At 48.4% G+C, this 20,311-nt stretch overlaps 1 protein-coding gene across 1 annotated transcript; it reads right to left on the bottom strand.

Moving 5' to 3' along the window:
- Positions 1-529: 529 nt before the first annotated feature.
- On the bottom strand, positions 530-6,839 carry ARL10 (ARF like GTPase 10). The gene is made up of 4 exons (XM_007463066.1): positions 6,660-6,839; positions 5,822-6,023; positions 2,778-2,953; positions 530-703 (listed from the first exon to the last, which is right to left on the bottom strand). Exons 1-4 carry the CDS (start codon positions 6,837-6,839, stop codon positions 530-532), a joined length of 732 nt encoding a protein of 243 aa, XP_007463128.1.
- Positions 6,840-20,311: the final 13,472 nt, after the last annotated feature.

Genomic DNA, 20,311 nt, shown 5'->3' with positions numbered 1-20,311 from the left:
GAGGGAGGGATTACACAAGGCCATGAGCCAGCTGGGCTTGGAGGATAATGCAGGAGTGGGGGTCTGAGCTCACAGTGTACTGCCTAGAACCTGCCCACATTAGAGGGGTGTGAAGTCACCAGGAGGGAATGGTCTAGACTGGGCATACTTCGGACACCTACAATGGTCCTCAACCACTGGGGCCTATAGGGCGGGGAGAACTAAGCCTGCTGAGCAGCTCACTGTACAGGTCAGAGGACGAGGCTGCCTTCCCTGGTGAAAGTGGGATTCACTCCCAGCCCAGAATGGGCAAGACACCATTCTCTCCCACCCTCAGCCTCACCCATCTCCCTGCTTCAGCCTCATGGCTAGCTCACCAAGGCTTCCATATGGTTCCTGGCCTTGCCCAGGCCCTGCTCTTGAGAGGTCGAGGAGGGGAGAAGGGAAGTGCTGCCACATAGCCTGTGCCCCAGGCCCCGGCTGGGGATGAAGAAGCAGGAGGAACAGAACTGGGGTCCCAGGGCTGGCTGGTGAGCAGGTGGGTACCAGCCTAGGAGAGAAGCTCCAGGAGCAGTCTCCAGATGTGCACGGTGCCAGGATTTTCAAAGCCAGCTCCTGCAGGGGCAATGCTGGCTGCCAAGAGGAAGACTTCCCGCTGGTTATCGACAGCCTGAAGGCCCAGCTCCTGCTGCAGCTCCACCATACTCATGGCCTCGCTCAGGTCCTGGGATGAAACAGAGATGTCAGACGGGACTGACAGTGTTTCCCAACAACCCACCCTTGTCATCTATGAAATAAACTGTTCTTCGGCTCCCTGGGGGAACACTGGGGCCTAAGTTCTCTCACGGCCACTTGGTCTAAACTCTCTTTCTCATCTCTGACTTTCTTGGTATCAATCTCTTTCCACCCCGTCATTCTTACCCACAGCCACTGTGCTAAGAAAGAGCACTTCCTCTAAGTCAGGCATTGTGATAGGCACTTAATCTTACTTAATTCTCACAGTCCACACTTAACTGATGAGGAAATAAGCTCAGGGAGGTGAAGTCATTTAGCCAATGAAACAGTGATAAGTGGCAGAGCCAGGTTTCAAACTCAGGTTGGCTTGATGACCAAGTTTATAACCTTTATAGGAATCCTAGCTCAGTTTCCTAAACTTAATGGTGGAGGGATCTTACAGTAGGGTCACTTCCAGACAAGGGCCTTACCTTCCCTAGACTTCTAGAAACCCAGTGACGAGAAAAAGAAGCCACTACACAACATGGCTGGTGATGGTACATTTTAATTTCAAGCCTAGCCCAAGATTAAAATGATTCTTCTTGGAGCAAATCATAAGAGTGCTGGGACCTCAGGTTCAAAATCACTATAAATTATAGTTTATATACAAGATGATGATGTGATTCACTGTCCAAACTGGGGTACTTCTTTTTATTTTAATTAATTAATTATTTATTTTAACGTCTTTATTGGAGTCTAATTGTTTTACAATGTTGTGTTAGTTTCTGCTTTATAACAAAGTGATTCAGCTATACATATACATATATCCCCATATCCCCTCCCTCTTGCGTCTCCCTCTCACCCTCCCTATCCCACTCCTCTAGGTGGACACAAAGCACTGAACTGATCTCCCTGTGCTATGCAGCTGCTTCCCACTAGCTATTTTACATTTGACCCCTCTAGGCGGTCACAAAGCACCGAGCACCAAGCTGATCTCCCTGTGCTATGCAGCTGCTTCCCACTAGCTAGCTATTTTACACTTGGTAGTGTATATATTTCACTGCTACTCTCTCACTTTGTCCCAGCTTACCTTTCCCCCTCCCCATGTCAAACTGGGGTACTTCAGAGACTCAAAGTAGGTAGTATTAATAGTTATACCAGAGCAACAGGCAGACCAGGACATATGGTTACCCTATTTATAAATGACTGTCAAGTATTTCCTGATAGGCAGAGGGAACCTGAGGTCAAAGATGGACAGCCTCTCTCCAAGCCAGGCTGGAAACATGCCCCACAGCTATCAGGACCATGGGCACAGGCCACATGAAATATGACAGGACTCTATACTGTGGCAGAGAATGGCACCTTAAGTGTGTGATGCCGAGAGTTGCTGGGCCAGGAGAGGTAGAGTGAAGAGCAGGAACTTTGAGGAAGATCTAAGCTCAACTCCTGGCTTTGCCACATACCAGCTGTAACTTTGGGCTAACAGCAAGGCCTATAGTGGGGTTTTTATAAGACTGAAGTGAGGTCACGATTATCAGGTGCTCGGCATGCTATAAGCACACAATAAATGTTAGTTCTTATTATTTAATCTGTTCAACTTCTTATCACTTCCTAGCTATAGCTCTCTGATCTAGAGTCAGAAATCATATGGACATAGAAGAGAGGAAAAGGTGCAGGTTTTGGAGTTAAGACATTCCAATTTTACTATTTTCAAGGTGTACAAAATTTCTCTGAGCTTCAGATTCCCCATCTGTAAAATGGAAAGAGTATCCCATATCTTGTAGGGTGAACAGAAGCATAATATGAAATGTTATTTGAAACCAAACCTGGGAAATAGTGCACACTTAATAATAATTTTTCTCATTTCTCTAGGATGACAAATGACAGGCAAAGAGGAAGGCAGAGAGAGGATGAGGATTAGGAATGAGAAAAGAGTACAGGTAGCAGAGGTGGGGGACAGTTTCTCAGCTAAGCGTTGCAGGTCATGGGCCTGGGCCCAAATACCTCTCCAGTGCTCCCTGCCCCTGCCCAGGCATCTGTGGATCAAGCCCGCCTGGCCTGAGCCAGCCTCCCATGGCCCTCACCTGCTTGTTGGCCACGATGACGACAGGCAGGTCAGGGTCCTTGTCCAGTAGCTTGTGCAGCTCCTGTCGGGCCCAGGGCAACCGCAGCCGGTCAGCCGAGTCCACCATGAACACCAGCACATCCACTTCATTCACAAACTCCTTCCAGTAGAAGCGCAGATTCTGGCTGCCACCGACTGAGGAGAGGCCAGGGGCCAGCTCAGAGCCTCCCTGGGCCCTGGCTCTCTACATATAGCCTGACCCCACCCCACTTCCTGCCTTCCAAGGCTCCACTGGCCAGGAGCAAGGGAAAGTCCACAGGTTCCAGAGCCAATCAGACCTGGGTTTAGCTCCAGCTCTGACAGCTAGGTCGCCCTGCGCAGGTCGCTACCTCCGAGCCTCAGTCTCCTCCTCACTGAACTTACCTAACAGGTTGCAGCAAAACCCAAAGGTACCACATGCAATGCACCTTTCACAGGACTGGTGTATACTATATGCTCAATAAATAGTACTCTGGTTCTTTCTCCTGGGCTGCCTTGCCTACTACCAAATCCTAGCTTCCTCCTGGGTCAGTGGCAGCTGTGGTCAGCAGCCAGGACTTCCTGCCCTGCCTGTGCACAGCCATTCTCCATTCGGCTTCTCTTGTTCAGTCTAGTCGCCCCATTTTCTTTCCTTGGAAACACCATACTCAATAGTGTCACCAAGTGGCTGCCCAAGTAGCACCCCCAACCTGGGTTATTCCTGTTCCCCTCTGTCCCTCTGCAAAGTCCTCACTGGTCATCCTGCATCCTAGTGTTTCTGGTTATACTTCTGACACTTGTGGGCTCTAAGCTCTTTGAGAGTTAGAGCTATTTATCTCTGGATCCCCCCAAAGCCCTCAGCACAATGCCTGGCACATAGCAGGCACTCAACAAGTATATACTGAGTGCTTACTAGGTGCCAAGCACTGATCTGGGTGCTGGAGATACAGAGGTGAGCAAGGCAGGCAGGGGCCCTGCTCTCAAGGAGCTCCCTCCGTAACCAGAAACAACACAGCAGGTAACACATAAACACATTCCACAAAGGAAGGAAGTAAAACAGAAAAAGTGAAAGGGGCGGGGTGAGGTGGTTGTATGTGCTGGTGGCTTTGGACTGGTTGGTCTGGGAAGGTGGTCTAAGGAGGCAGCATGTGAGCTGAGTCTGGGATGACGAGAAGGAGCTAGTCATGAGATGAGGCAGAGAGAAGCAGAACAAGATCCATGTGTTCGAGAAACGGAAGGCTGAGGCGCCGCCAGAAGGGGAGAGGAGGAAGCCATGACCAGCAAGGCTGCCCAGGGCTGGACCACACAGGGCCTGTAAAACCACAGTGAGTCTGTGGGGAGCCCCTTAAGCATTTTAAGCAAGAATGACATGATCTGATACGGGTTTCTGAAAGATACCTATGGCCAACATTGAGGACAGAAGTGAAAGCAGGAAGACCAGCAAGGAGACTGTTGTAGTCCTGACAGGTGACCATGGCTTGGACCAATTAGGCAGAGATGGAGGTGGGGAGAAGTGAACAGACGCAGACTCGACTGGAGGATAAAGCTGACAGAACTAGCTAATAAAATGGATATAGGAGGTGTGGGGAAGGGAAAAGTCATCAAAAATGCACAAAGTGCTCACTCTCAGCTGGGCTGCAGGCCAGGCACTGTAGGAGACCACAGTGAAGTGTGTGCTGTGGGAGGGGAAAGCCCCAGGACTTGAATGGGAGATCTGGGTTTGAATCCAGGTTGGGTGACCTTACTGAGCCTGGGATGTTAACAGGGCAGACCCCTGGGTAACATGAAAACACCAAACTCCTTCTTCCAAGGTGAAGGGAGGGGGATACTGTCTCTGCCAGACAGAGTGGGCCTTAAGTGCAGAACCCCCACTTGAATTTTTTGTGTCCCTGGCACAAGAGTTGGAGACAGGGAAAGCTTGTTGAAAGGACTAAATCTCAGGTGAATGTCAACATTTGCTACAGCCAGGGAGAAAAGATGTAGCCAGGGCAGGCTAGCAGGCAAGGCCCTGAGACCAGAGGAACTGGACCCATTCAGGCCAAAAGCCAGGTCCTCAGAGTCCGATCCCACCACTTTAGGACTTAACTAAACCCACCTAGTCTTTATGGTCTGAGTCCTTTGGCTGGCAGGAAGGCTACCCGTCTATCCTCACTGAGCCTGTGGCTGGACACAGGTGGTTAAGTATTGCTGCGCTCTCAATACCCTCTCTCCCATCCTCTCCTGGGATCCCAAGAGGCCTAACACTGAGGGCAGGAGGATGCTCAGACCCTCTCTGATCACTCACTCAACAAGCTCTCCCAGGTACCTGACTGGGGCTGGGCCCCAGAGGCCAGAGCTGGATCGGATTTATCGGTGCCCCAGATGCCTAGTCAGGGACACAGGGTGGTATGTGGCAAACACTGCAGCAGGAGGAGCTCTTAATCTAGCCTACAGGGGTCAGAGAAGGCTTCAGAGGGATATCATGTTTGACTTAAATCTTGAAGGATGAACAGCAGTTTAACAAGGGAAGAAGGGCTTTCGGACTGGGGGAACAGTGTGCATGCAAAGCACAGAAGATTAGAAAGAAAACAGCAAGCACCCTTCAGAAACAAGCACTGTAAATGGTGCTTAACATCGAGAGCCCAGAGCCAGATAGTCTGCATTAGCCGACCGGCAAGCCGCGTGCGCTTGGATAAATTATTTTACTGGGCCTCGATAAATTTAAAAAAATATATTTTTCTGGGCCTCCTTTCTTCACATATAATGAAGGTGGTAACTGTTTCCGGTTTTATGGAGTTGTTGGGAGGGTTTTTAAAGTGATGTCTGTCAAGGGCTTGGCATACTGGAAACTTTAGTTGTTAGTATCTCAGTGTTAGGCATGTGGGCTGCAGTAAGGGTGAGGGACAGAGTACAGAGGTTGGACTATATCCTGTGTCGCAGGGAGGCGTGGGAAGGACTTTCTACAGGGGCGTGTCCTGCTTAGATAAATAGCCACGGCTTGGGTCCAGCTGAGATGATGGGGAGACAGCGGGAGTGTGTGTGGGGGGGCGGGGAGGGTCTGCTCACTCTCCAGCAGGTCCACCTCGAAGTTCTTGGTGGGCAGCCGCACGGAGTTGAAGCCCCAGGTGGGGATGTGGCCTTCCAGCGGTGGCTTCCCGGCCAGCACACGCAGGAACGTGCTCTTCCCAGAGCCATCCAGCCCCAGCACCAGCACCTCGCGCTGCTCCAACTCCTCCAACGCCGGCTCCTCGTCCGCCTCGTCCTCGGGCTGTGGGGTACGGGTCAGGCTGCGGTTGGCACCCTCCCGCCTGACCCTTCCCCATAGAAGACCGAAGGCCCAAAGCGCCCATCCCCGCCCTGCCGCCGTTAAAGGGGCAGCCAGGTCCGCTCTGCTGCAAAGGGACTAGCAGCAAAGGGACTGGTGGGGCCTATGGAGTCCTGAGTCTCAAGACCCGTTCTTCAGGTTTTTCCTGAGTGACCTCGGGCAAATTCCTACCCCTCGCGGAGCGTCAGCCTCCTCAGACTGACAATCTCCACATCCCACAGCGAAAGGAACCACCGAGTGGGGTAACACGCAAATGAACCGCGCGGGCAGGGTGAGGGGGCGGAGGGTCTCTCCCGGCATCCCCCGGCCCGCGCGCACTGCGCAGGCGCCGGGCGGGCGCCGGCTGGGCCCGGCGCGGGCCCGACAGGCTCCGGCTGCCCGGAGGAAGCCCTAGGCCTACGGCGGCGCAGCATCGCACACTCCCCCAAACGCCCACCCGTTCCTCGGTTCCGGGACTCCCGGCCGCCCGACGCGCGCCCACCCGCGCGAGGCCTGCGGCGTCAAGCTCCAGCCCCGCAGGGCGGCGGTCACACCCCTCGGCTGCGCGCGCGGAGGCGCAGATCCCCTCCAGGTACTCACGTCCCATTCGTCCCACTCCGGAAGGCGGGCAGGCTCCGTGCCCCACCAGGCTTCGCCGTCCCAGCGCCGCTCCCGTCCGCGGCCGAAGTAGGTCTTCCAGAGGATGAAGATCATCGAACCGAGCACGGCCGCCGCGCCACCCAGCGCCAGCACCAACGGGCTTAGCGGCCGCGGCGCCATCGGGCCAGGCGAGGGGCGCGGGTACCGGCTGCACAGGCCGAGCCAGCCGGCCTGCCGAAGATGGCCCCGCTGCGAACTGCCTCGGCCGCGCCCACCCACCCAACCGAGACCCGCACTACAAGCCCCACAATGCCCCGCCGCTGTCGCGACAGGCCGCCCGCGCCCTGGCGGCTGGAGTGGGGGCGCTGGCCGGAGCGCGGGGACCTCCTGCCCACTCTGCAAGGTGCGATGTGGAGCGAGAGGCTGTGCCTGGGCAGGACAAGAGGCGGTGATACTGGCATCTACCGAGCACTTGCTGTGTGCCAAGGGGTTAGCTCACAGCTGTTCTAGGTTACCCCTTAAAACAGTGCCTCTTAGAAGGGAAAACCGAGGCCCAAGCCACACCGTAGTGCTTTGGTGAAGCCTGCATTCAAACCCAGGCGATCTGTTTCCTGGATCCCTCAAGATCTCGGAAAGGAATTCTATGGGATGGCAGGTTATGGAGTGCAGAAACAGGACTGGAACCCAGGTCCATGACTGTTAGTACTCTCTACCCTGCCTTGGCTGCTGCCTGGTTCCCAGGGGTTCTGCTCTCTTGCGGTCTCTTGGCATCCTGATGAAGCAGGCAGGTCCAGGAGTCTGTTTAGACCTGACCACTTTGTCCTCCGTGACCCCCAGTGACTGCCAAAGTTTCCAGATGTAACACAAGGAGGAAAAGCAGGAGAAACGGGCCTTGGGGTACTTAAGAGGAGGACCCTGTGAGGAGAATGGGTACAGTTTTACTGTAAACCACCTCAAGCCATCTTATACAACAGGGAGGACTCTGGGCTTTTTTCTAGTCATCCCCCGGTATGCTCAGATCTCTCCTGTTTCCTATGCCTCTGGTTGCTACCTCTCCTTTCCATTTTAGCCCTGCATTTCCTATTCTTTGACCCACCCACCCAGAGAAGCTGTTCTCACCAGGGTCTCTAACAAACCCCTTGTTGGTAAATCCCTTGGTGGCATCTTAGTTCTTATCTTGCTTGACCTCCTGGCACCATTTAACACCGTTAAATCTTTTTTTTTTTTTTCCGGTACGCGGACCTCTCACTGTTGTGGCCTCTCCCGTTGGACGCGCAGGCTCAGCGGCCATGGCTCACGGGCCCAGCCGCTCTGTGGCATGTGGGACCTTCCCGGACCGGGGCGCGAACCCGTGTCCCCTGCATCGCCAGGCGGACTCTCAACCACTGTGCCACCAGAGAAGCCCTTTATTCTTTTATTTTTTATTTTATTTTTGGCTGCATTGGGTCTTTGTTGCTGCACACAGGCTTTCTCTAGTTGCGGCGAGTGGGGGCTACTCTTCTTTGCAGTGCACGGGCTTCTCATTACAATGGCTTCCCTTGTTGCAGAGCACAGGCTCTAGGCGCGCAGGCTCAGTAGTTGTGGTGCACGGGCTTAGTTGCTCCGTGGCATGTGGGATCTTCTCAGACCAGGGCTCAAACCCATATCCCCTGCATTGGTAGGCGGATTCTTAACCACTGCACCACCAGGGAAGCCCCAACACTGTTAAATCTTAGCAGATGTTTTAATCTTCTTGAGCTGTCATAACAAAATACCACAGACTGGGTGAAAAACAATAAGAATTTAGTTCTCACAGCTCTGGAGGCTAGGAAGTCCAAGATCAAAGTATCAGCAGATTCAGTTCCCAGCTAGTGCCCTCTTGACTTGCAGGCAGCCACCTTCTCACTGTACTCATGTGGCAGAGAGAGCGAGCTCTGCTCTCTCTTCCTCTTATGTGGACGCTAATCCCATGGTGGGGCCCCACCCTCTTGACCTCATTTAAATTTAATTACCTCCCAAGAGCACCACCTCCAAATACTATCATTACTATTACACTGGGGATTAGGGCATCAACATAATGTATTTTGGGGGGATACCACCATTTGGTCCATAACAGCAGGTTTATAAAGAATGCTTCAGCTCCCCAAGTTTAGAACTAATGGGGAAGACAAAGAAGATGTTCAAATGGAGAGAAAAATGTCATCTTTGTTGTCAGTAAATGCTGAATTGGAGAAAGTGGCTTAGACATGGGGCCGAAATAGACTTGCTGATACTTTCTCCTGAAACAGATGGACTACCCACCAGATCAGTGACTCAACTCATCATGCAAGGGCAGGAGTTTTATACTAAGAATATTAACAGCCAGTATGGCAGAGGCACCAAATAGTTGGAAAGGGGTAGGCACTGAAGTGAGAACAGAAACTGTCTAGAAACCTTACAGGACCAGGTCCCTCCCGAGCAGTCAGAGAGCATCCTGATTCACCATCTCTACAGATGGGCAGGGCAGAAGAGCCCAGAAGCAGCTGGGTTGAGCATACCTACTGTCTTCTCCCAAACTCACTATTCAAAGAAATCATTCCTCTGGAGAGAAGTAATGCTTAGCAAGAGAGCCTAACAGTATGACTCCAGTCCTGTGTTCCAAACTGTAGTTTAAGACATTAGTGAATTGTGAAATCAATTTATATCATATATATATGTTTTATATATATATGTTATATATATGTGGAATACAGTGGACAATAACACCCTCTCATGAAACTTAAGGGTGTGTGTGTGTGTGTGTGTGTGTGTGTGTGTGTGTGTGTACGTGTACTGGGGTACCATGTAAAATATCTATACCTTCTTCATGCTTTTTAGGAGATTTTCTCAACCTGATCTTAATATCAATACTTGCTTATTTGGTCTTTCTTTGGCTATATCCACTTTGCTATTCACCCCAAACTTTGAGGTCTTTATTTCATCTATGACATTTTTCATGTCTGACTCTATAGTTGGTTCTTCTGTATGACTTCTTGTTCCTCCTTCATATTTCCCCAATCCTCTCTTTTCCTTTTTAGAATAATACTTAAAATGGGTATTTCATTTCCTGTCCTGCCTAGTCCATGAACTCTGCTGTGTCTGGATAAGGTTGCCCTGTATGTTGTCTTTCTCTTGATGGGTGTGTGTCCCTTAGCTGTCTCTTATCTGCCCCTGTGAGCTCCTATTTCTTTGGGGCCAGGACTGAGTGCCTGGGGGAGGGGGAAGAGCCCAAGTGTAGCTTGAACTTTTCCTGGTGAGTTGAGAAGGAGACGCTCGTGTACAGTCTATACCTCCTGGTTTATACTGTCCTGAGCAGACATCTGCATCCCTGAAGAACCTGCCTGTACCTCTCTCTATCCAGGTAGGACTCTTACTAGAAGCTGCCACCCATGATTGCCATAACCTAGTGCCTAAGGTATCAGGAGGGCGAAGAGGAGTGGTGGAAGAGAAGCTAAGGTACAGGCCAGTTCACTGCCTTGTACTTGTTTTTGACTTCCCTCCCCACCCAGAGGCTGTAAGCCACCCTCACCCAGCCAGTGGCTTCTCAGCCTGCAGTAATAGTATGGTGACAGCTATAGGGCTGGCCAGGGTCTGCCCCGGGCAAGGTGGGGAAGAAGAAAGTGTGTATCTATCAGAAAACTCTGATGGGGCTGTGTCCTATTCTGCTCTGGGCTGCCATTGTCCACACCCCAGCCCGGCCCTCTTCTGGTAGCCACAGGGCTAGTTTCTCTGATCTGCCAACTTCCCTGTGGCTCCTGGGTATCCCCCTGACCTGGGGCTGGCTTGTGCTATCTGCCAACTTGTCAGCTTATCTCCACCTCCTAAAAGAGAAAACTGAAGCCTGGAGAGAGGAAGTGACTTCCCCAAGACCACAGAGTCAGTAAATGATGCAACTGGGGTTTGTACCAGGTCTGTGTGATTGCAAAACCATGCTTTAAATATCCTAGATCTCCCTTTACAGTTGCTGGAACCTAGGTCCACTCATTTTATCATACTTTTCATCTGAAAAAGAAGCGAAACTCAGAGTTTGGCTCTGAAGTCTCACATATGTATTGGAGGAGAGAAGAGTAGCAGGGTTAAAAGTTATTAGAGCGTAAAAGAGTTATGTGAGGAGCAGTTAACAAAAGGCCTTCATAGGAGGTGAGGCAGCTGACTGAGAAATGTTGAGTGTGATGAGAACTCAGGAAGGCTTCTACTGCATGAGGTACAAAGATGGTTAAAGGGGATCCCACAATAATTTTCTTGGTGCTCTTAACCAAAAGGGCAGTGGCCGTAATGGCTCTAAGGCAAGGAGGGTGTCCCCATGCCACAGGGTCCAGTTGCTGGCTATAATACCCTAAGCATCAATGGTGGTCCCATGTTTTTGGGTGAATATCCCCAGGGCATTCTTTTCCTTTTCATAAACAAAAAGGAGAAAGGGAATCTGATAACTGCAATGCCCAAGAGCAAGTGGGTTCATCAAACTCTCCTTTAAGGCCTTGGAAACTATGTTGTCTGGTTCCTCTCATAAAATTGGGTCCAGGTTGTTATTGTTTAGTAAAATATTACAGAGGTTTGGCCATAAGAAATTTGAAATCCAATTTTGGCAATAACCAACTAGCCCAAGAAAACCTCCCAGTGGGCACTTAGTTTTGGGTTTTAGGAAACCTAGGTCACCATGAAGTCTATCTGGATCTGAGTGTAGCCCTTGCTCTGATATCAGATATCCTAAATATCAAACCTGGGTTCGGGCAAACTGCAATTTTTCTTTGGTGAACTTCGGTCCCTCTGAGGCTAAAAGCTTTAGCAAGTGGATGCTGTCTTTCTGTGAGAAACCTTGAGAAAGAGAGAAAAGAAGTAAATCATCTACATATTGCAACAAAGTAGAACCTCTAGGGGACTTTATATCATCCAGATCAGCTTCTAGGATTTGCCAAGAAATAAGAAGTAATGTCTCAAGTAGAACCTTGAGATATTACTGTCCAGGTGAATTGTTTTTCTTCCCAAGTGAAGGCAAAAAGGTAGGTAGGTAGCTTCATCAACTAGAATACTAAAGAATGCACTGCATAAATCAATTACAGTAAAAAATTTACATCTGGTGGGAATGGATGTTAGCAACATACAAGGATTAGGAACAACAGGGTGTGGAGGGATAACAGTGTTGTTTGTTGCTCTGAGGTGCTGCACAAACCTCCACCCTTGACCCTTAGGTTTTCTCACTGGTAAAATGGGAGTGTTACAGGGCTACTACAAGGGATAATGAGGCCTTGAGCCTTGTAACTGTTATGGGTCTTATGCCCTGAAGAACTTCTTATCGGGTGTTAACTAATTCTGGGGAGAGGTTTTGAGGGGTCTATATGAATCTTGATGGGAGGTACGCTATGAATTTTGCCAACATCAGTTGGAGATTTTGCCCAGAGGGGGATGGTAGCTGATTCAATAGGCACAAATGATCTGTGTTTCTAGAACAAGCTCTAATACTGTCAGAGATGGAACAAATAAAAGATGTCAAAGGATCATTTAATTCACCTGGTGGGTGACTTTGATGACTACTGTCAAATTCTAGAATTATTTCCTTTTTTGGGGAGAAAGAAATTCTGGCATGATACTTCTTTATTTCTTGGCCACACCACACAGCATTCAGGACCCAGCCCAGGGATAGAACCCATTCCCCCTGCAGTGGAAGCATGGAGTCCTAACCACTGGACCGCCAGGGAGGTCCCTGGTGTGATACTTCTGTAAGAAGTCTTGGCCTAATAAATGGATGAGGTGGAGGAACTGAGGAGAAAGGCCTGTATATCTTTCAAAGGGTCTGGACAAAAAAGAATAGGTTCAGGGACAGGAAGCGCTTGAGGTTCACTAGAGATCCCCACTGTTTGAACCGTATTAGTACTCCGAGGCAGGGGCTGCTTTATAGTAATGGGGTTGAGCACTGACAGTGTGGCTGCAGTGTCAGGATGAGAAGAGACCCATCTCAAATCTGGAGGAGTGTTTCTCCAAGCTGATTAAGAGGGAGGATTGGGAAGCGGCCCTGTAGTTCCTTGGAGCTCTGTCAGTGAAAATTGGGAAGAAGTTGGAAAGGCTGGTTAGAGGGATAATGGTGCCTGAAGTGCTTGAGTCTGTAACAATCTCTTTTCCGTGTCCTGGCTCTTTGCAGTAATAGCAGAAACTGGGAGGGTGTTAATTTTATTTAGGGGACTTGATTTGTGGAGTTGAAGATTAAGAATTTTGGTGGTGACTCACCTACAGTGTGAGAGCTGGTTTGCCAGATTACCTAAATCTAGAGTGGACATAATTTCCCACTTCATCCTGGTCCTTTGTATTAGAAGGGAAAGGTCCTGGTTCAGCCCACTGATAAACAGAGTTAAAAGTTACCCATGGGGAATCAACATCTGAAGGAAGATGAGAATTTTCTTAAAACATAACCTGAAGTTGATTGTAATAGTCATGAACAGGTTCATCAGATTTTTGTGGGCAAGCTTGAATTTTGTCTCAATCAATAGGCTTTGGAAAAGCCCTAGAAATTGCTCAGTGAAGTCACCTAGCAATTGAACAAGCCTGATCATATAATCAATTAGTGGGCTGCTCTCCCAGTTGTAATTCTAGAGCCCTTTCATGATTTTCCCAATTAGGGGTTTTTATCTAAGGCTGGGCCACTGACAAGCATATTAACTAGCTGATATAAGTTGGAGAAACCAGGTTCATAAGTTTGAATGACTATACTTTTAAATTCCTCAGCAAATCCCTGAGGACCTTCAGTTACTTTGGGAAAATCTTTAACTATGGCTCGCAGTTTAATTTTAGTCCAGGGAATATAAGAAATTAAGGGTTTTTCTCTGGGTCCTCAGGAGCCTTAATTTTAAAGGGACAGATTTTCCTCTGAACCTTTAATTTTAAAGGTTCAGAGGAAAAGGGGGTAGGGAGAGTTTCAGAGAAAAGGACAAGTTTGGTGAGAGATTTAGCATGGGGGACTTGAGAGTATAGAGGAGGTGTAGGTGGTATAGAAGGGAAGGAGGAAGATGGCGCTGGGAGCAGGGCCGGAACATGAAGAACCAAGGGAGAGAGAGAGAGGATGGTGTCAGAGGCAGAATGGGAGACAAAGAAGCCAGGGAAGAAGAGTCCAAGGCTTTGGGAGCCATTTTGTTTTTCTTCGTTTGCCATACTTAATCTTAAAATCTTATTTTTCAGAGAGGCAATTTGAGACTCCTGATAACATTGGGAATCCTCAAAGTACCAACTGAAATAGGCATACTACTCAGTTCTGGAAATTTTTTGAGCCATTTTAGTCCAATTTGGTTTTAATGAAATTAAGTTTGCGGATTTCAAAATTTCCTCCAAATGGCCATTGATATTCTAAATTGCCTTTGGTCGGGTTGGTCCATTTGTTGAAATGTGCATGACGAATGATGCAGTTTTTAAACATAAAATCATTCAGAGTCGCTACAGGGAGGACACCCTCAAACTATTTAGGTAACTGATATCCTATTTCTTACAGGTTTTTCTCTAGAGTAAAAGAACAATTTTCAAACAGCTCAAACAACTCAATTCAAACAACTTGCAAGCTGATACCATCCAATTCTAAGGAAACAGGTTGGTCCCAGAGAAGCCAGGCCAAAGACTTTCTCAGTCAGTTTCTAGAGAATAGCCCCTATTCCTAAGGAATGGACTGACAGCTGAACTGGCACAGTTTCAGTGAAGCAGCTCTTGTTCCCATAGGAATGGGCCCACAGCTTCTCAGCCAGCTTCAATTGAAACATTCTGATCTCAAAAATCAGACCAAAGTGAGAAAAAAGTACTCGCATACAGAACAAGACCTTAACCAGAAAGACGAAAGCTTTAAGTAGATCCCCCCCAAAAGCCTGGAGAGCTTCAAAGGCAAAGAGAGTGTCAGCTTGATCCAGGAGAAAGACCAGGGTTGATGAGAAAAGCAGTGAGTGACAGTGGGCTCAATTGTGGGTACTGCATCTGTTTGCTCACCAGTCCTGGAACCAGCAGGGATCATCTCTGGCCCCCATATGGGCCACCAAAATGTTGACCCAAAATAAATAGACTGCCAGATATTTCTCCAGCCAAGGTGGGTTTATTCAAGATGAGCAGAGAATTGCAATTTGGGGCCTGCAACTGTGGGAAGCCATGTGCAAGTCCTTGCATGGCAAGGGAAGGAGAACTCTTTTATAAAGGGGAAAAGGAAGCTGGGAGGGCTACAGTAAACAAAGAGTCCATGGCTTTTCACTGGATGAGTCCTTGTCAAGAAGGAAGAGGAATCTTTCTTTCTTTTTTTTTTTTTTTTTGCAGTACGCGGGCCTCTCACTGTTGTGGCCTCTCCTGTTGTGGAGCACAGGCTCCGGACACGCAGGCTCAGTGGCCATGGCTCATGGGCCTAGCCACTCCGCAGCATGTGGGATCTTCCCAGACTGGGGCACGAACCCGTGTCCCCTGCATCGGCAGGCGGACTCTCAACCACTGCGCCACCAGGGAAGCCCAAGAGGAATCTTTCTTATTCCTTTTGGGCTCTGTTATCATCATCACAGAGTGTGAGAGCCCCCTGCTTCTGGTCTCCTGACTATTTAATTAAGGTTTCTGTTTATTAATTTTTTTACACTGGAAATAAATACCCAGGAAGTTCCCTCCTCTCCCCAACTCTCTGTAGGGGCTATAGGGACCCCTAGTTGGGAACCATTGTTACATGCAAAGAAAACTGGTCTTAGAGTCAGCAAGACCTGAACAGGGTACAGCATAGTGGTATCAGAAGGATCTGGGCTCAATTTCCGGACCCACTATGACCTTCATCATGCCACATAACCTCTTTGAACCTGTTTCTTCAACTGTAAAATGAGGATAATGATTGTGCAGATACTGTTGGTGGCCTATCCAACAGAGCCATCCCTCTGTTTTTCTTGCTAACAGAACCCCAACTTTATTTATTTGGTATGTGCTCAGCCTTGGGAGGAGTCATGATTTAAAACTAAGATGATTGGAGGCTTCTGGTTTCTGTTGATCAGTTTTAGTGTAGGGGTGAGCATCTGGGTCAGTTCTGGCCCAGGGGATGTAGGTTGAAGACTGCAAGCCTTCTAGGAAGTAATTTTCTCCCTTCCCACAGAGAGTGCTGTCATGTGAGGAAGCTCTGCTTTGTGAGCCAGGGCGACCACAGTTCAAACGTGAGGTCCAAGCCTGCAAATGAAACCCAACTTGCTGAGGGAAGGCACAAAGGGGAAGGGAAAACCCAGGTCTCTGAGGATATTATGGAGTTTCCAAACCAATGCAAGGTCTAATTTCCTACAGACTCCTAAATAAACAACAAATACCTTTAGGCCATTGTTAGTTGAGTTTTTCTCTTGACTGCAGCCAAATGCATCGTAACCAGTATAATGATCCTTATGGATGAGGCAGTGTATGTTAGAGTGTCTATTCTTGTGCACACGATGTAGGCACTCAAGTGATGTTAACTTCCTCACCTCCTTTGACCCTTCATCCTGCTCACCCTATTGAACCCCAGCCCTGGGTGAATCCAGGGTGTTCCTGCTTCCAGACTGTTAAACTATGCTCCTGAAGACACACAACTAGACACATTGGCACTATCAGTTACTCATGGTGACCAGCCTCAACTGGGTCATCCACACTTTCCAGTCAGTTTCTCCTCCTCCACTCTCTGAAATGGCAATTTCAAATCTTTACGTTCTTCTCTCTTTGCCCCTCACCTCACCTCCCCCTCTCTGCTCACAGACAGAAGAGACAGCTCATCTCCTACCTCAGTGACAACAAAAAAGCCAGTAGAGGGGGGCTTGCCAATCTTCTCCACCAAACACACTGAAAACTTCCTTCTTTCTGAGGCCAGCCCCTCACATGTCACATGCTTTGGACCCACCCCAGGGTGGTTTTTAGGTCTCCTCTGCCCTAGTCTGTCCTTCCTTAGAACATTCCACCACATACTGTACCAAACAAACATATTCAAATGTACTCACGTCCCATGTTAAACATATTGCTGTAAAACATTTAAATAATTTAAAAGTTTTTCTTTAAAAATTACTTAGCTACAGATAACTTGTCTAATTTTTTAAAGTAAATTTATTTTATTTATTTATTTTTGACTGCATTGGGTCTTTGTTGCTGTGCGTGGGCTTTCTCTAGTTGTGGCGAGCGGGGGCTACTCCTTGTTGCGGTGCACGGGCTTTAGTAGTTGTGGTGTGTGGGCTCAGTAGTTGTGGCGCACAGGCTTAGTTGCTCCGCGGCATGTGGGATCTTCCCGGACCAGGGCCTGAACCCGTGTCCCCTGCCTGGGCAGGCAGATTCTTAACCACTGTGCCACCGGGGAAGTCCCAACTTGTCTGATTTGTGATTGACTATGTTTTTTTGTTTTTTGTTTTTTTGGGGGGAGCACTAAGTTGCTCATTGGGAGTATTTTTCAAGGTGAGAAAAATCTAGCTCTCAATTTGTTTTCAAATGCAACACCATCTTTATGAGAGTTAAATATTATTATAAAGGAAGTTGATGTAATACTCTGTTGTGCGGACATTTAATTAAACATATTAGTTTTGATTCTGCAGTTTTAAAAAAATCTTGGAGCCAATCATTTAACTTTTAGTGTTCAAAGATGTTTTTGTGGGTCTCTGAAAAACCTGTAGGCCCTAGGTAATTGATCAAATGCCAGGTGCCCCTTCCTGCATCTCAGGGCTCTTAACCCCTTACTCACCTGCATCTTGCACACTTCCCTCTCTGCTGATTCTTCCCAATGCATTTAAATGTGCTCAAACTGCCCTCCAGATAAACCCCAACCCTAGTAAAACCTAGCTTAACAAAATCACCCCAGGGCCCATTGCACTAACCTTTCTAACTCTCTCCTCTCTTCCCCTCCCCACCCAAGGCCAACTGTGGACTTGATTACACTATGTCCACTTCCAGGTGGCCCCTCACCCCCATGGCTCTCAGGGGAAAGACCAAAATCCATACCTTGGCCTATAAACTTTGAGCTGGTGGGGGCTCTGCCACCTCAAGGACTCTGCTAATTGTTCCCCACCCTCCAATTCTCCTCAGACACAAGCTTTCTCCTGCCTCTGGGCCTTTGCCCTTGCTTTGGTGCCCCACGTGGAGCACCCTCTTCCACCTACTTCCTTGCCTCTGTAACTCGTATTTCTCTGGGCACCCTCCCCTGATGTTCCAGAGTCAGTCCCCCTATTACATAGCACTTGGTGCTATTGCCTCCTGATATCTGGCTTTTAATTATTCATAATTTCTCATTCGTTGTCTGTCTCCTCGTATTAGTTTGGTAGGGCTGCCATAACAAAGTATCACAGAGTGGGTGGCTTAAACAACATAAATTAATTTTCTCACATTTCTGGAGGCTAGAAGTCCAAGATCAAGGTACCGGCAGGTTTGTTTTCTTTTGCAGCCTCTCTTCTTGGCTTGCAAATTGCCACCTCTCACTGTATCCTCACATGGCCTTTTCCCTGTGCTTGTGTAACTCTGGGGCCTCTTCCTCTTCTTATAAGGACACCAGCCTTATAAAAGCCTAATCACCCCTTTACAGCCCTTATCTATAAATACTGTTAAGTTCTGAGGCACTGGGGTTTGGGATTTCATCACATGAATTTTGGGAGGACACAAGTCAGCCTATAACATCCAGGGACCCTTCCCAGTGTATCCTGAGTACCACGCGTAGTACCTGACACAAAGTAAGACACAAAAACACATTTTCTAGCTAACCAACTGCCCCGGACTAACTTTGTGACAGTGGCCGGGTTCCTTCTGTTCTCTGCACCTTAGTTGCTTCATCTGTGATATTAGGCGGGAGAAGTTGGTCTCCAAGGACAGTCTGACAGCTGACCAAGCGTCCTTATTTTTTTCAGTGAAATCTTTACCCCTCACCACTAGAGGGCGGTGTTACTGATCGTTGTTTCTTCCTTGGGAATGTGCCTTCAACCCTCTAGCCCCAGGGACGTTAAAGTGGAGGAGCTGAGGCCAAGGATAGCCAGCAGCGAAACTATCAGCTGGGCACTCAGCCCGTCTTGAATTTCAACTCTGCTGCTTCCTGGCTGAGTTATCTTATCCAAAGTTCCCTTGAGAGTGTTAGTTTCCTCTGCTGAGAAATGCGCAATGGAAATGGACAATGCCTAAGCACTGCTAGGTGGAATGCCTTATCTGTGATATTATACGGGGCAGGTTTCCAGAGTTCCAAGTCTAGAGATCCCAAAAATGCAAATGCCCCACCTGCTACTATCCCAGTGACCAAGTTTCAGTCCACTGATGGGTCGTGAGAATGTTGACAGGTCTATCTAGAGAGTGGACCTTTCTAAGGGCTTGTACTGGCCAGAGAGCGCAGATGTCTAGAGGAAGGCAGGTGGGCAGAGTCTGGTTCCACTCTCTGCCCGTCCCCCATGAAGTAGAAATGCAGGATGATTTGGGGCATCCTGGGTGGATGTAAGAGAGATTCTGGTCAATTTCAGAGGCTCCAAGTTTATTAAAGTATGAAGTGCCCAAGGAGGTGCAAAAAGAAAATTCCGAGTCAAAAGTATTTAGAAAATTAGTTTCGGGACTTGCCTGATGGCACAGTGGTTAAGAATCCTCCTGCCCATGCAGGGGACACGGGTTCGAGCCCTGGTCCGGGAAGATCCCACATGCCGCGGAGCAACTAAGCCCGTGCGCCACAACTACTGAGCCCACACGCCTAGAGCCCGTGCTCCACAATAAGAGAAGCCACCCCAATGAGAAGCCTGCGCACCGCAACGAAGAGTAACCCCCACTCGCAGCAACTAGAGAAATCCCATGCACAGCAATGAAGACCCAACAGAGCCCCCCCAAAAATAATAAAATAAATAAATAAATAAATAAAAATTTTTTTTAAAAAAGAAAATTAGTTTCGTGGTAAGTGTATGTTGTAAACGTACATAAAAAGGCAACCAGATTCCCTGGTCAGCCACACACAGAGACCCTTGACTGTTGTCTGCCCCCAGATAAGAACCAACAATCAGATCTCAAAGACCAACCTCCCAAGGATGCTGCCACTCTTGGGGAAATAAAGTGGCTGTGACAATTAAAAGTAGGCTTGGCTAAGAACCAAAACCAGAGGGACTTCCCTGGCGGTCCAGTGCTTAAGACTTCACCTTCCAATGCAGGGGGTGTGGGTTCGATCCCTGGTCGGGGAGCTAAGATCCCACATGCCTCGTGGCCAAAAAACCAAAACATAAAACAGAAGCAATATTGTAACAAATGAAATAAAGACTTTAAAACAAAGAAAGAAAGAAAAAAAAAGAACCAAAACCAGAGTGAGAAAAAAAGCACAGAAAAGGCAGTGGAGGGGAACCTCTATTGCCACAAGAGATCCACCCCCGGAGCTGAGATAAACGGCCTGAGATCAAACAGCTCTGAAGGTGCCCTTCTTGGGTCTCATGGATTCAGCTGCGACTGAATCCTTTTTAGCTATGCAACCAGACCATTTAGAAAAGTAGTTTACTTACAAAGAAGGGTTCGAAGGAAGTCCAGGCTTTAGAAGAATAAGCTCCCTAAATAAAAAATACAACACCCATTTAAAGGGGAAAACCCTGTAAGCTTGCAAAGGCTAAAAGTTTATAGCTAGTCTGCTCTTTGGGGAAAACAGCAATTTTCTCAAACGGCTACTATCTGCCAACATCATGTCACAGCTTCAGACATCAGTATCACAAGAGTCAGGGATAAAGTTGTCT

The sequence above is a fragment of the Lipotes vexillifer genome, unplaced genomic scaffold, assembly GCF_000442215.2.
Source record: "Lipotes vexillifer unplaced genomic scaffold, Lipotes_vexillifer_v1.1 scaffold514, whole genome shotgun sequence".
In the NCBI taxonomy this organism is placed as follows: Eukaryota; Metazoa; Chordata; class Mammalia; order Artiodactyla; family Lipotidae; genus Lipotes; species Lipotes vexillifer.
The sequence above is the reverse complement of the archived record's forward strand: the minus strand, read 5'-3'. Positions and strand labels throughout refer to the sequence as shown.

Coding starts and splice junctions, on each gene's coding strand:
- ARL10 (XM_007463066.1), bottom strand. CDS start 6,839: ATGGCGCCGCGGCCGCTAAGCCCGTTGGTGCTGGCGCTGGGTGGCGCG. Junction 6,024..6,659: donor CGGAGTGGGACGAATGGGAC/GTGAGTACCTGG, acceptor CGTACCCCACAG/CCCGAGGACGAGGCGGACGA. Junction 704..2,777: donor TCATCGTGGCCAACAAGCAG/GTGAGGGCCATG, acceptor GTTTCATCCCAG/GACCTGAGCGAGGCCATGAG.